The 17,014-nt window shown below is 40.2% G+C and overlaps 1 protein-coding gene across 1 annotated transcript; it reads right to left on the bottom strand.

The window, feature by feature from the left end:
• Positions 1–14,423: 14,423 nt before the first annotated feature.
• On the bottom strand, positions 14,424–16,402 carry LOC147607187 (20 kDa chaperonin, chloroplastic-like). Its single transcript, XM_086791145.1, has 5 exons — positions 16,143–16,402; positions 15,898–16,077; positions 15,596–15,751; positions 14,841–14,918; positions 14,424–14,745 (listed from the first exon to the last, which is right to left on the bottom strand). The coding sequence occupies exons 1-5, from the start codon at positions 16,311–16,313 to the stop codon at positions 14,572–14,574; spliced, it is 759 nt and encodes a 252-aa protein (XP_086647271.1). The 5' UTR covers positions 16,314–16,402; the 3' UTR covers positions 14,424–14,571.
• Positions 16,403–17,014: the final 612 nt, after the last annotated feature.

Here is a 17,014-nt window from a genome sequence, read left to right as displayed (position 1 = left end):
AATCCTATTTTTTCTAACCGTACCAATCATGTGGGTGTCCATTTTCATTTTACCAGGGAATAGGTTGAGCTTGGTACCATCAGGCTCCAGTATATTCCTACAGCGGACAATCATGCCGATATCCTTACAAAGTCTGTCAACTGGCCCATTCTCGAGCGTCTCGCTCGCGAATGGATCGGCATCGGTCCTCCACCATCACCCTTCACATATTGAGAGGGGGACCTTTCTCTCCTTTCAGATTTTTATCATTGTTGTATCGGGCGCACGAGTCAGTGAAAACCCCATGAGGGCATAGCTCATGTGAAAACCCACTGCATTGCATTTACCATCTTACATTCCCTTTGCATAGCATTCTTTTTTTTTTTTGTGTTTGGGGTGCATATGAATGAAAACCCAAAAATGGGCATTCATGCATGTAAAAACCTCTTGCATAGTGGCATTGATCCAGTACCGCCCAAACTCAAAAGATTCTACACATGTCGAAGAGCACATGATCTACACTGTCGACGAACCAAAGCCACATTCTTGTTCATGTTCCTCTTCAACCCCTTTTTTTTTCATCTTCTCTCATGGTCCCCTCTTGGCCCAAGAGGGGGTGTGTGAAAATATGCCCAAAATTGCTATTTTATCCAAGCCAAAAGGGTCTTTTAGCATTTATTTGTGTTTGCTTCTGGCCGACAGCTCACCCCTGACCGACCAGCAACCCTTCAACATATATATAAGAAACTCAACATAATTCAGCAACAACACAAGAATATCATAGCTCCAAATTTGTTGCAGCCGATGCTTCTTCATCTATAGGCAACGCATCATTACTTTATGCTCCTGCTATTGGTGTTTCTTCATCTACATGCTGCACATCACCTCTTACCTTCTGCTGCTACTGGTGCTCCATCCTATAGGCTGCGTTTTACTCCATACCTACATCTACTGTCAGCCTTCCTCTCTAGATCAGCATCGTTTGTTCTCAGGAGCTGTACTTCACCTCTGTAGTAGCAGTAGTCTTCGTCTACAATCAGCATTTATATCTACATCACATCAGTGGGACAACAGCCCTAGAGTTTTCCAGCGTTTTTTTACCTCAGCTTCTACTACCTCTCAGGATCACGGCCCTCTCCGCCCTCATCCACCATCACCAGGACAACAGCCCTCTCTACTCCTTTATCTCAACATCGGGATGGCAGCCCTCTTTGCTCATTTCTTTGGGATAGTAGCCTACCATCTGCCTTGGATTGTGGCCTTCTCCACCCTCAACATCAGCATAGGACAACAGCCCTCTCTGCTCCTTTCAGAAGTCTCACACTGAGCTCTTGTACTGGATTTCATCATATATACACTGACTCGTTTCATGCTATGTTGATTTGCTCTTATCTATCATACATTTGGTACTTTCATCCTTTTGCCCTCACATAGGCTTTACAATGGCAATAGCCAACAAGAGATGTTGAACAATGTGCAAGGGAATGGATCATGAAGTGTACAATGGGAGGCCTTCTTTTATAGTGCATTGTGGAAGCTGGCCAACTGCTCCCCACCACGACTCCTAAAATAGGAGAAAATGAACAAAATACCCAAAAATAAGTAGAGCCCATAAATACACAATACACTGAGATGCAGTAATTCTAACACCCCCTCTATAGCTCATAGTGTGCAAGATTCTAAAGAAGATAAGTTGATGAAGATGCAACCATGGACCCTCTAGCACCGTGAATACTGGAATCACCTCGGAGAGAGCACCCGCCAACCTTTGTCCTCCTCAAAAAAAAAAGCCACCACGAACAGCAAGGAACTTTGCTTGGCTACGAATTCCCACACAAATGTGCAGTGAACTCTAAGAATAGATGATAAGCTGTTGGACACACCGCACCCATAATCCCCAACAATGAACGAAAAACGCATCATGTCGCAAAAGCCTCGAACAATGAACTCGAAAGAGATCTAGTTCATAATCTCTGCTACACAAAAGATAACCATGTCTTGCTAGATGCCTAATGCTTGGAACTCCGAATCATGGTTCCCATGCACTAGTAAGTGGCATTGCAATCAACCCCCTTCCACCCACAAGCCTCCTCTAGCTGAAAACACATGGAGGGAACTGCATGTATACTAGAGAAGTACACCATCTGGGTCCTCCTGAGCCGGAAGCACCGTGGGAGCCCTAGAAGTGGTACTAGAAGAATTTGTATCATTGTCGTGTGTTGTGTCTTTGCCCTTTTTCTGAGATGAAGGCTTGCCCTTCGTCTCATCCTTCTTCTTGGACAAACAATCCTTGGACGAATATCCGCTCTTCCCACAAGAGAAGCAACAACTCCGACCTTTCTTTTGAACTGACGTAAGTGCCTAATCAAAACTGTTAAGAGACACCTTTATCTTACCCTGAGAAACAAGGGCACACTCTTCCTCCAAGAGTAGGGAGCTAAGATCATCAAAATCCCACTAAGTGGATGTGACCGGGTACCTCAAAGATCGAGAAATCACATCATAGTCTGGGAGCATAACCTTTGGCAAAACCAATCTCACATTGTACATGCTAATGCTTCCATCTGAGTTGTGCTTCACTTTGTAGACCCACTTACATCCAATAGCCTTTTTACTCTCATGCACATGCACCAATTCCCATGTCTTATTTGCATCCAATGCAACTATTTATTTATATTTGTGGCTTTCTCCCATTATACATGCCCCAACAACATCCTCAAAACATGTGGGTTCAACCTCTTGCACAACCTTTGCCATGTGTGCATATGGTGAGTTATATAACCATCATACATTAATCTTTGAAGAGGGTTTTAATCCCACTCGACCTATGTGGTCTTGGATATGTCCTTTGTATCCTTGCATGGATCCCTGGAATCCTAAATTCCTCATCAAGACTCTGCTCTTAGCCACTAGCACATGAATGCCTTGCTGAAATGTTAGGCATACCAAGAGACTCATCAATCTTCTCTTTGCCTTTATGTGATGCAAGACTGATTTTTTGATGCAGCTTGCCACTCCATGGTCTATCAACATACCCACCACTACGAGAGGACTCTCTCGATCCACTCAATGACTGTGATTGCCGACCTATATTCTACACAACCACTTGCTCCTATGCATCAGCCCCAATTGAGTCTTTTACATCATACCAAACTACTCATCTCATCAAAGACAACATCCTTGCTCACCCTCATCACATGTGATAGGATTATAATATCTGTACCCCTTTTGCTCAAGGGAGTAACTAATGAATTCACATTTTTCAACCTTTGGATCTAACGTACTGCGTAGTGTATCAGGAGTTTGTACATATGCATGCATCCAAACACTTTCAAGTGTGACAAATCTGGTTTTTGCTAGTATACTTCTCCTTTGGAGTCACACCATGCACTATATTGTGGGGTTGCTATTCATAATGTAAACTATAGTCACAAATTGCTTCGGTTCAATAATAGTAAGGCATGCACTTCTCAACCAATACACGAGCAACCTCTGCAATGTGTCTATTCTTCCTCTCAGTAACACCATTTTGTTGCAGAGTGTACCTACATGTGAATTTCCTCTGAATTCTATGCTTTCTCAAGTACTCATTCACTGAACTCATTGGAGAAAAACGCATTGGAGAAGTACTCGCCCCCCCTCCATCTAACCTTAGACACTTAACCTGCGAACCTGTTTGCATTTAAGCCAACATTCTGAAATTCTAAAAGTGAGTAAATACTTTACTTTTCTCTTTCATGAAATATACCCTCACCTCTGGTCTTTCATCATCAATGAAAGATACATAGTAATGACATCGCCCCATTGATGCCATCTTTATTGGCCCTCATACATTTAAATGCACCATGTCAAGTGCTCTCTTAGTTACATTCTTATCATGTGGAAATACATTCTTTGTTTGCTTTCTAAAATGACATGCTTCACATACTTTATGCATTCCATCCACCTTAAACTTTGGCAAACCTATAAATAATTTTTGAATTCTACACAAAATTCAATTACTGCTCATTCACATGACCAATATGTTTGTGCCAGATATCTATATCGGCTATAACACATGTACCTTGTGTAAACATAGCATCTTTTCGCCTCAAGCATGCTTACATCCAAAGTAAGCATTCTACCCACTCTTTTACCCTTTGCAACCAAACGTTTACAACCAAATGACATTTGTTGCTGATGTTCTCAACATAGCAGCCCTCGGGGTTAAAAGGTACCTATAAACTCCACTAATCATCTACCCAACAAAAACCAAATATTTTAATGTTAGGCACATGAAGTACATCAGCCAAGTGCCTCATCTTACCATCCTGCATAACCAATGGCACATTCTTAATGTGAGCAATAGGATGAGTTGTGTCATCCCTCATCTCTACATAACCTAGTTTTTCTAGATTTTTGATATCTCTAAACCACTCTCACCATGTGTGATTAGAAGCTCCCGAATGCACATACCATACATCATCACCACACTGTTGGTGGATACACTTGAAATCTCACTAAATTCAACATGTATTGTATGACAAACAAATGCTCACATCTATCTTTAGCCTGCTTGCTTGAAGATGCATAATTGTTTTACTATAACTTGCCACTTTTTATGTCACTCTACTTCTTACAACATTATATTGCAAAGTGACCTGGTTTGCAAAAAATGAGCAATAACTCTTGTACAAATAAACAAAGAGTTTAGGTTCACACTTCCCACCCATTTACAGTCCATAAGAAATATTAGAATATAGATTCACGTACATGGGAGGGTGTCCCTTGCCTATAAACTTATCACCCCAACTGGTTCCTCTTGGAACATAATGCCAATATAATATTACCCGATTGCAAGCCGACTCCAAGAATCCAGACAGGAGAGCTATGAGTCATATGAGCAATATGATTCATATGGATATCCAAAGTAACCTCTAGCTATAGACTATACCTCTCTGTCCAAAGCCATGGTGCAACAAAGAGTAAGAGACCTCAACAATATGGCATGTAGGTCACCTCTTCAATGTTTCTATTATGAGTTCCCACAATGTGTTATTGAGTGTTCTCATACAGCCATCATTGCACCAAGTACCCCAACTATATCCCCGAATCAGATGCCAAACCCCAATGTCATTCCATACAGAGGTACATGTTACGAGTGTGGATTTGAACATGCCTTCAAGGATTGTCCCAATAGAGTGAAAAATCAGCCCAGTGGGGCCAAAGCATCAAGCCTTAACTTGTTAAATGTACAAGGTGAACCTATTCATACATTTCTCCTTGATTCCATCACAAGGCTCCAAACCAAGTCAGGGGAAATTCCCAAGGAAACATCTAAGGCAACAAAGAAGCAAAAAGTTCAAGCTTTGACCTCAAGCTAGGAGCTCACCAAGATCCTGTGGTGCAGGCCTAAAAGGCCAAAAGGCTGCATTAGTCCCTAAAAAGGCAAAAGGACTGGAATTAGAGGTTCAAAAGAAAAAGACCTCAAAGAGCACGCCAAAACACAATGCACGATCAGTTGTTGTCAAGGGCAATGACACCATGACCATTGAAAGTGGTTCATATGATAACTCTAAAAAGCTACCTCCCTCACATAGAGACAACATGTGATCTCCCATTCAAACCAACTCTTCCCAAAGCGAAGACACCTATTGACTACACAAATCTTCTAAAGAAAATGAGTGACCCAACCCCATGTTAGAGCCCACATAACTAAACCTGAACTTGAAGAGGAGGAGGATGAGCTATGCCACATTGAGCTCTCTTCTTCCATACTGAAGACAAAAAGATAGCCAAAAATGCCCATGAACAAGCTAGGGCACTACTTTGAAAGTGGTGAAATGAATGTCGTGTTACCTAAGGAACAAGAGTCTCCACAATCTTCGATGGTGGTGTTGGTGTGTCAGCATAATCATGAAGGATTTTTGGGAGGCTTAGGGAAGCCCACCATTCATAGACACAAGACTTGTGGTCAAGCTTGGCCCCGCTATGACCGGGAACACCACTAGACCTTTGGGAGTCCTTCACAATGTAAAGATTAAGACCTTCGGGCTAAGCTTCCACCACACCTTCATGTTGATGGTTTTTCAGAGAAGAGAGTCATACACCATGATCCTCGGAAAGCCTTACATGAGAGACACACAGATAGTTCACGTTTCGGAAACCAATCATATCTATATGCAAGGGTAAACATTCCTTGAAAATAAACTTAAAAATAGGGACGACTCATCGAGGCATTCTTGCCAATGAGTTTGACATAAATGCATGGACTCCATCAGTCGAGCATGCAACGTAGAAGATCACACCACATTGATTAATATACCTAGAGTTTGTAAACAAGATGTTAGATGGTGAAGATGAGAATATGAGCCCCTCTTGGAGCCTATCAACTCTAAGGATTGGATTCACATTCTAGCAACCATGGACACTCTTCCACAAAAGCTTGGGACAATATTTGCATGATTGGACAGTGTCAAAATCACATCCCTATTATATTCGATGCGTTCAAAATAGAACTAGTGGTGGAACCCACTTGTAGAGCTTCCCCTAAAAGACTACTTAGCTGCATGGCCCACCTTGGTTGACACCGGGCCTAGCCACAACGTATTGCCTTATTGGGAGACGTGGACCTCATTAGGCCACCCGATTCCTTAGTCAAAAGGATCATTCATTCCAGCTTTAAAAATAAAGTCCTTCACATACAAGGAGGGTTTTTCAAAGGCCATCTAATATATTTCTCTTATCTGGGTCTCACCTTCATGTTAAAAATCTCTAAGAATCTGTTATTCATTCTTTAGTGCACACTTATGCACATAGAGATAGGGTCTTCTTCCTTATGCACATAGAGATAGGGTCCTCTTCCTTCTCTTAGAGATCTTAAAGTATCTCCATCAATTCCAACCTTGGTTTCTTCTCTTGAGATCGAATTTATTCCTTTGTTGCAAATCAACAGGATGATAATTCTTGCATAAGCTTAAGGATCTTTAGGCACTTCTAGCTCTTACTTTCCCCTAGCTTTGGTCTTATCTTTTCAATTAAGACTTAATATATTTACTAAGGATCACTTAATTTATACACATTAATGCACATAAGATTTTTCTTATTAAGGATCATTAATGCACATAAGATTTTTCTTAAACAATTTCTCTTCCACAACTTAAAGATATGGTTTTACACTTGATCGGGTAAATAAGCTTAAGGACCTTGCCACTTTAATCTAGGCACTTTAAGTCCTTGCTTTCCCCTAGTTTTGTTCTTATCCTTAAGACTTTAATATATTTACTAAGGATCGTTTAATCTATGCACATAAGATTTTTCTTTAATAATCTCTCTTCCAAAACCTTAAGGTATGGCTTTGTACTTGATTAGATAAATAAGATTCTCCTAATATCCTTGATTTAGGGGTTAATCAAGATTTTCTCTCTCTATTAACCTTGAAGAGATCTATGTAAATCTATCTTACTTTCCACAATTTGGATTTTTTAAATTAAACATAGGGTCTTTGTTCATCCTTACCTTTAATTTTTACCCAATCTCATTAAATGCATGTAAGCAAGTACTCATTCTCTCTCTAGAATTATCTCTCTAAAATTATAACTTACCCTTTCACCTTGAAAATCTAATTTTTAAATTCTAGCAATCCTTAACTTCCTCCAATAAACTTGGATGCTCATCTCTTGATTACCTTTCTCTCTCTTCGCCTTTAACTCTATCTTGTCTCTCTATGCAAAAGAGAGTATTTCTAATTCATACTTTGAATCTAATTTTTATAGTTAAACTCTACCATCCATATACTAATCCAAATTTCAACCTAAACTTGGATACACCTCAACTAGAGCTCCTGGTTTAATTTTCTCTCTCTAGCAATTATTTAACCTAAGGTTACTCATAATTTATTTAAATACTAATTTCTCTTAGGTCTTGAGTTGACATATCCTAATCCTTGATTTTTCTATAGGTCTATTCAACAAGAAGGTTTCTTCAATTTATTAAGGTCTTCATAAGGCTATGTGTAAAATTAAATTAGCCTAAGGGTGTAGGGTCGATTTTAGACCTTATAAATTTATGTTCTTAGGGGTTGTGTAGAGATTAAGAATCTATTAATATAATATAATTTAAACTTATCATAGAATATAACATTAAAATATAAGAGAGTAAGTGAAAATGTAAATTTTGAGTAAAGTGTCTATTTATATCTTGAAATTTAGCTTGTTAAGAGAGATGGTGTACTTTGTGTGTAGACAAATGAAGCTTCCTCCTCCATAAAATTCCACAAGTTTTTTTTAAGGATCCCAAGGTGCTTGTACAATCCCCAATTATTATTTATTTAAGCCTAAATGAGTACTTACAAACTAGGTAATGCCAAAATATGACCAATGGCAAGTGCAGCACTCAAAACTATGCAAAAAGTACTCTCCTCTAAGAGAAAAATTTATTGGATTTCTCATGAGCAAGGGGCCCTTTGTATAGTTGAAAATGATGGTTGGCCATGCTACATACCTTTCTACCTTGCAAAATGTAATCACATAGCCTACACAACCTTAGGCTTGCCCAGAAAAATCTCAAACCACACATTAGGAGAAATTCGGACTCCAAATGGGCCCTTTTGGAGCCCATTAAAAAAATATAATAGCCGATGAGAGCACTTGGATTCTAGATCCATGTAACATGGATCTTTTTTGTTAGAGCAGGCCCCACAAATTTGAGCTCAAAAAAGAGGAATAAAGTATATTAGCGTAAAACTCAAAAAATAGAAGAATGTCAGGCATGAATACCACCTACCAAACTTTAAAAACAACATATATCAGAAGGAATCTCTGGAAAAGAAGCCAAACTGATTTTGAAAACTAGTCTAGAGACTAGAAGAAATTTGAGTTTTAGTTGTGTTTAAGAAAAATAAAAAATATTTTCACTTTCTCCACAGTTTAAACATTGTTCTTTTCATTTTCCTACCTCTCTTGTGCGTTACTCATTTTTTTGCCATATCTACGTCATCTCTTCCTCTTCTCTTACAAAAATATCTACGTCATCTCTTCCTCTTCTCTTACAAAAATATCTACCTCTCTTGTGCGTTACTCATTTTTTTGCCATATCTACGTCATCTCTTCCTCTTCTCTTACTCTCTTCCTCTTCTCTTACAAAAATATACATTATGTTTCTTTCTCTCAGCCTCTTTTTTCTTCCATCTTAATAGTCTGGTAAACTTCTTTAAGCTATGTTTGCTAATCATAATTTCTTTGTAATTTTATTTTGTTTGTTATGGAACCATATTGACCATGATGTCATTTGTGAAAACTTAGAGGGTTATTTGTCAACTTAACTACAAAGAAAACTGAGTGCAAGGTATGGTTCACAACATTTTTTTAAAGTTTTATTTTAGTTATTTAGATTGTTAAGCCCATTGAAATGGTAATAATTTTATGTTCTCCCTTTGTAGATGAGCTCTAGGAGAAAACACATCTGCAACATTGAAAGTGTGGAGCTTTTCCATAGGAAGGATTCTGATGGTAGCTATATCCCTCAGTGGCTCAAGAAGTTATATTGGATCTTAAGAGACCTAGTAATCAAGGAGCATAGGTCAAACAAAAAAACATTGGTGATCCTAACAAGCATTGGAAAGGTAGGATCATGGAGCTCTATAAGGAGGTCAAAATGGTGTAATAGAGGTTCTTGTGCAGCATGTTTATATGCACAAGGACATAATGCTACATTACAAATGATGATATAAGATCTAAGAAGGCAAACAGTAGGATTCAGTAAAAGTAATCTTTTTTTTTTGTGTTCAATAGCTAATTGTTTTGTGATCTATAGCTAAGCATTAAAATTCTCTTATCAGAGAGTTTGGACCAATAGGAGGAGAGCCCTAGGAAAACAAAATCACTACAACGTGAGAAGGGTCCAACGAATGGACATGACGACTCCTATCGTGTTGTAGTGATTTAGCAAAGTTTCCAAATCACTACAATGCGACACACGACAACCCCTATCGGCATTGTAGTGATTTGGCAAATCACTACAACACGATAAGGATCCAGCAATTGGACATAACAACCCCTATCACGTTGTAGTGTGATTTAGCAAGTTTCCAAATCACTACAACACTAGCGGAAGAATTACAGGAGAATTAGACTCCAAAGTTTCCAAATCACTATAACACTGGTAGAAGCATTAGGTGCATAACATTGCCAAAAGACTAGGAAAACAAAATCACTACAATGCTTTATGGGCGGGTTTCCCACACAAGTTGTAGGACTTCTTAGGAAAATCTTTTACATGCTTTATAAACTTTTTATAGCCTCCTTTGTTGAAGAAAGCTTCTTCTGAGTTGCCTTACCTTTGCATCACTTTGGTGTCTTCGTCTACTAGAAGGGACACTTCCACATCCACCAATTTTGGTGCTAGCAAGTTTGTGAGAATTGTAACCCTTCAAAATAGCTCTTTTTAAATCAACACTCCTCTCCTAAATAGAGAGATGTTTTCGAGAGTAATCTTCATACTAAGAGGCCTCTTCATGACAATCATCCACACTGATTGTATTGCAACGGCTTCCCAAACGACCATCATCATCTTCCTTGTCATCCACTTCATTTTGTTGTTCTACAATAGCTCAACATTATGGTCTCTAGAATACGTGAAAGATAGGGTATCCATTTGATCAATATCCACAAACTCACTAATGTGCAAAACTTTGATGGCCTTCGAAACTACTAAAGCTCTTCTCTTGTTCATGTCATTCCCTGTCTTACCTTCTAAACTACTAAAGCTCTTCTCTTGTTCATGTCATTCCTTGTCTTACATGGAGATTCCTTTTCTTTGGAAATGATTCAAGAGACTGTGGAGTAGTACTTCCCCATATGGATCATTCAAAACAAAGTAGTACCACCCATGGATACAGGTATCTATAAAACATAGCCACGCTCAAATAGATTGACGAGTGATGAGCACACTTTGAAATTGACAAGTGATGAGCACACTTTATTTCAAAGCTGGCGACCCCTTTTGATTTCTTTAAGCAATTCATTATACAAAAAAAACCCAAAATGCAGTTTGTGTAGGCCTTCATATAATTTTCCTACAACCCTTGCTACATTAAGCCCCTACACTATACTAACCTCCCTAGAGGCTTACAAAAATCCTTCATCATTTGACAAGCTTAGCCACAACCATCAAACTCTACCTATCATTTGAAAATACAAGTGATGTGACCTTCCACCCTTACATGCATTCCATGCATACAAACTCTCAGGGGGCTCCCAAAAGGAAAGATCAATGTCTCCGTTATCAACTCGAAGAGTAATGGAGACCTCAAACATTTTTGTATTAGCAAAGCAATATTAGACAAATATACAAACATGTAGAGAAAGAGAATAGAGGATACTAACCTTCCACAACCTTCTGACCATGGAGCAATGAACATTAAAGAGTCTAGATGACCAAAATGGCACACCACAAATAGAGGAGGTGTAGAGGGTGAAGGATCAGTCCATCGTATTCGTCATGTCAAATAGGAGCATACACTTAGATAGCAAGAGCCTACTTGCTTGCACAATGCAAAGACCAACCACATAGCAGCAATGCAATAAACCATGCACTCATCACTACAAAAATGAAGCGAAGACAATACAATGGCATATAGTATCAAACTCCTCTTGCAATTATTTGGCCTAGAAGAGAGTTTGTCTGCTAACAACATCCTCCTTTGGTCTCTATTATAGTGTCCACAATTACCTTTTCGTGCTCCATTAGAAAAGTCAGCATTTCCTCATGGGGACACTTGTAAGAAAAACATGATCCTTGCATGCTCAAACCCTAATGTATGCTAAGTCCTAAGTCAAACTCAAACAAAAGTCCAACTCTCTTTCGTCCTTTTGACACTAGAAAAGAGTTTGTAAGCATTGGGAGACACACATATACATACAGAGTTTGTAAGCATTGGGAGACACACATAGAGGATAGGGAAGGGTGAGTAGTCCCAAGATTCTAGAAAAAAAGCCTTCAATACTACCAAACAGAAAAACACATACAAACACACACACACACAGAGGATAGGGTGAGTAGTCCTGGGATTCTAGAAACAGAGCCTTCAATTCTACCAATCACATGTTTCATATCATCCACTATGATTTGCACATGTCACATTGTTTTATAGAAAAGAAAATTGTTGGAGAATAATTCTACAAATGTAGATGCATCTCTTTCGTCACCATGTCTATCCATCACCACCTATGTCAATATCACACCAAGTAACCAGCAACAAAATGTGTGATTTTACATAGGAGGTTGAATAAAATCTGGATATAGATCCATGCGTTAGTTCGCATATTAGGAGTCTTGCATGCAATCAAAGCCTAGGCCTATCTATGTTTTTCTTCATGGAGATCGTGAGAGAATTCAAGACCATGTCACAAGATCAATGATAGATTGATCAAAGATATAATCTCTGGCATGAACCAAATTGATAAGCTTGGTACATAGTATTAACATGAAATTCAAGAAATTGGTCTCCAACGACAAAATGAAACAGACAATAGTAGTGTCTTCAATAGAATCACCATCATCAAATATTTGTTGTGGGAATCAATGTTTTTTTGTCACAATCACTGCATTGATTACACATCTAGACAACGAATTATCCTTAAGTATTTAATTCGTTTACTATCAATTCAATCTTAGGTGATAACCTTAAACAAGCGATCATAAGTAAGCGATTACACTAATTGCGAACATCAATTGTGTCTCTTTAAGAAAGGTCCTCCTTGATATTTACAAAATACATAGCTATGAATGAGTGCGTAGGGCTAAATAGAGAGGATAATAATCTAGCTACATCAATAAGATTCATCAAGGGTTGTACCGAGTGCGTAGGGCTAAATAGAGAGGATAATAATCTAGCTACATCAATAAGATTCATCAAGGGTTGTACTAACTCATTAAATGTTTTTTTGAGATTCACAATCCTTCATTGTGTGTGATGTAGAAATATAGTCAGCTAAAGGAGTTTTTTTTTAGGCTTTCCAGTACGACCCTTGTCTTCTTCCTACTTGGAACTGCTGAAGTAGTACCTTGTTATTCCCTAGTCATCAAAGTTTTCAAAGCTCCTCTCTCTCTAAATATCCATCGCGCTCTCACACACACACACACACACACATCCAAAGTTACACAGAAAGTCTTATTTGTTCACTCTCCAAGCAAGAAACAACATTTAAAATTTCTATCGCTCCTCACTCTCTCTCTCTCTCATCCAAAGGCTCTCTGACAGCCAAAGCCCCTTTCTTAGAGGGTCTTCTCTTTGTTCACTCACTCTCCATGAAACCACATTTAATATTGGACAAATCAGCTGAATCAATCTTACTGATAAATAAAAAGAACCAACGAGACTGAAGGCAAGGATGTTAGAAGAGATTAAATGCTAACAAAAACCTCACCAAGACCAGCACGTAAATATGACAACACGCACGGAAATACTAGACGTGCTGAACGTTGAAAGACCTCTTCATATGATTTCAGGCCTTCACCATTCCCAAAACTTGACACCTCCTCAGATATGCCACACTTCGCGGTGATTGACATGATGAGGGCCAGCCAGCTTCACTGAACAAGTAAGACTACTGGATCACACCTCAGCAGCCAATAACTAAAAAGGACTCCTCTGAAGGCTGGACCACAATTTCCGAATAAAGGAAGACACCATAGGACACACTGCAGGTGCTGGTCCTAGCAAATAATCCCTTCCCACTTTAGGGTTGATCATGCCTAGAGAAAGCACATATAAGAGGGCAAATGGCTTAGCACAACCATCCTGATCGATGATAAGCTCACTGCCATGCCAGTTTACATGTCTTCCTGTCTTGTGGTAAAGCTTAAACTTACGTCGCACATTAGATCTTGACGAGAATACAACATGAATCAAGAAAACCTCTGCTTGAACTACATGCTTCTGAGCTCACTTGATGTTCAATGCTGGCAAATTGGGGCATGGGATCACAAGTATAGGTACAGGTTCAGATTTGCACCCTGACGAGGTGGCCAGGCCGGTGGGATCATGGAACCGAGTTGGATGGAATGACCCGAGCCTGCCTTGGCCATGGAGCCGAGCCAGGGAAACGTGAGACTGGTGCAACCCAACCAGGCAAAGCGCACGACAACACGCTTGAGAGGCTGATGGAGCCGAGTTGTATGGTGAGTTTGGGAGCTGGGCCACCTTCGTGCAGCCCGGTGTCCCGGAACCATGTTTTGAGCCCACAACACTACACCCCTTAGGGTAGCAGATTGTGACTAGACCTTTAGAGCCCGACCAGCCCAGTCCAGTGCGTACACTTACACGCCAATGGCTAAACAGGAGGAAGATCGAGGCGCAAGATATAGACCCATCATCTAAGGTGAGTAAGATTGAGTTTTTCTTGCCTAATCAGCTCAACAGAAACCATCATCATTGTGAACACCTAAATACCAAGCCTCAAATGGGACCAAAATGTAAAGGTGCAAGATCTAACTCTCAAACTTTAGGTTTAGAGTATCAGGTGCCTGGAATTTTCCAAGCAAACCGAGTGACAGAGTGCACATGCTACACTTAAGCCTCACACAGGTAACTGTTGGGATTTGTTCTTTAGCTTAAGGTAGCACTGCTAATATGTCAGTGGCTTTCAATACAACAAACTGTTTTCCATCTTTAGACTTCAACTCATTTCCAGCATATTTAGAATACATTACTGTATTTCCATTGGATAGCTCCAAAGACTTTTGGGTTCCATCCTCACCATATGATCCTGGCCCTACCGCTTTGATCTGCCCACAACAGACACACAAAGAAATTCAGCTGACAAGCTACAAGCATAAGCCACATAGGCTAAAAGCGATGAGAAGCAGATCTGCTTTAATACCGTTCCAATTACGGGCTTTTCCTTGGCAGTATCAGTCAGGAGAACACCCCCTGCCGTCTTGTCTTCTGCTTCAGCAACCTGCAAAAAGTATCAAAAATCATACCTGTCACAAAGCCTCTTGTAGGACACAAGACATAAAAGCATGACCACATTACCATCATGTAGAAGTAGCATAAGCTGATGCACATTATCCAACATAGAAGACTCTGCAGACTGTTCTAACAACTAACCTCCAAGCTGAATTAAGCAAGCAAAAGAGCACACGTATCCACACATAGGCTCTCTTCCTGTTCTTTGCCTTTGATGCAAGTGGACCTTAACACACAAGCACGCCCATAATCGTATCATGTCAAGACACAAATATAACCTATACGTTGTGTCTTCAGCAGCTGGTGCCACGCAAACAGCCTGCTATGTATATGTTTTAAAAGATCCATTTTTTACTTTCATCAGTGAGGAAACAACCAAAATACTTCACCTTGTAGATCATTGGTCAAACATAAAATCATATCTCACACTTCTCTTATAGATATTTTGATAGTGTGCTTGTGACCATAGAATCGACTCCAGGAGTCAAAGAACATCAGACATCTATTATTGCTGATACCATGGGACTTGAAAATAGCCGCTCCCTTCATACATGCAACATAGGCCTTGTAAACGGCCATTGCAATCTCTAGAAAAGTGCCAATGTCTACACTTTCAGACACCATGCATTACTGCTTAAATTGGTATTATCACAACAGGAGACATACCTCAATCAGTACTCTATCATTCAGGGGTTGCAAATCTTTGATGTCATCAGTTTCCAGGAAGCCGATGATATCGTCCTCCTTCAACAGAAGGTGATTTACACCATTGAACTCAAGTTCCGTCCCAGCATACTTGGAATAAACTACGTTTGTCCCTTTCTGCAGGTTGTCAAGGACAAATGGTAGAAGGCAAATAACAGTGCACTGTCACCTTCATGACATGGTACCAGAATTCCTCATGTATCAACCATCCCAAAGCCAAGCTTCCCATTACTTGGGAATGGTGATAGACCAGAATTGCATACCTGCACACTCGGCTCTACTTTCTTGTCGCCAAAGGTTTTTCCATCTCCCACCGCAACCACTTCACCGCACTGCGGCTTGCTCTGGGCAGCTGTGGGCAACAAAATGCCTCCTGACGTCTTCTCCTCCGTCGACTGGCTTTTGACGAGGACGCGGTCGCCCATGGGCTTCAATGTGGTGAACTGTGCACAACACACGGCCGGTGAGGACGCCGAAATTAAAGAAGAAGTCAGTTGATTGGGCCTACCTTGGGAGCGATGGTGGTGGCTGCCCGGGCGGAGAGGAGCCTGACGGACGCACCCACTGCCCTTCTGGTGGAGGCAGCTGCAGAGGTACTGAGCTTCAGTCCCACGTAAGACGTAGACTTCGCGCCCATGTCCAGATAGGCTGAGGCGCCCAACAGCTGCAGGGAAGCCATGGATGCAACGAAACACAGAAGCGCGAGAATGCTTCTAGGGCAAAGAAAGATACTGAACTATTTAAACATAACATTCTATGGTATCCCGATCATCATTGATGATATATTAGACGGCCTAATTATTTGAACCTCATAATATATGCACCCACAACGTTTTGGTGGGTGCAATTAATTAATTAGTTTGGTGAAAAATATTTACAATCTTACCTCATCTCTAAGGTTTTAGCCGTTTTGTTTTTTTCCGTGAAAGTATATCTCGATCTTCTATAAATGGTAAACTTAGATTTGCTGCCCATTTTTGGAACACACTTCAACTTGCATGTAAACCCCCTCTCTCTCTCTCTCTCTCTCTCTCTCTCTCTCTCTCTCTCGTATGCACAAAAATATTGGTTTCTTCTTTCTGCTCATAACAAAACTAATTCCAACATTTCCTATCTCTGTTCATAGCAGAATTGAGTCTCCCTCTTGCTTTCTTGATATGCATTGTAACTTTCCCTCTAATCCACCGCTCATGTCTTGGATATGAGCCGTGCACCTTTGTCACTTGCAGGAGAGGCTGATAAAGGTGGGTGGAGGAGGACGAGATGGTTCGCTTGTGCAGGAGGAGGGCATGGGTGGATTTTTCTTGCTCGGACTCTCAGGAAGGGAGGGAGGGAGCTGGTGGTGGTTGGGGACAGGACGTGCATGGGGAGTGGAGGTAA

This window comes from Cibotium barometz, chromosome 56 (assembly GCF_041138505.1).
Source record: "Cibotium barometz isolate CiBa-2024 chromosome 56, ASM4113850v1, whole genome shotgun sequence".
NCBI classification, from domain to species: Eukaryota; Viridiplantae; Streptophyta; class Polypodiopsida; order Cyatheales; family Cibotiaceae; genus Cibotium; species Cibotium barometz.
This window is presented reverse-complemented; position numbering and strand designations above follow the sequence as displayed.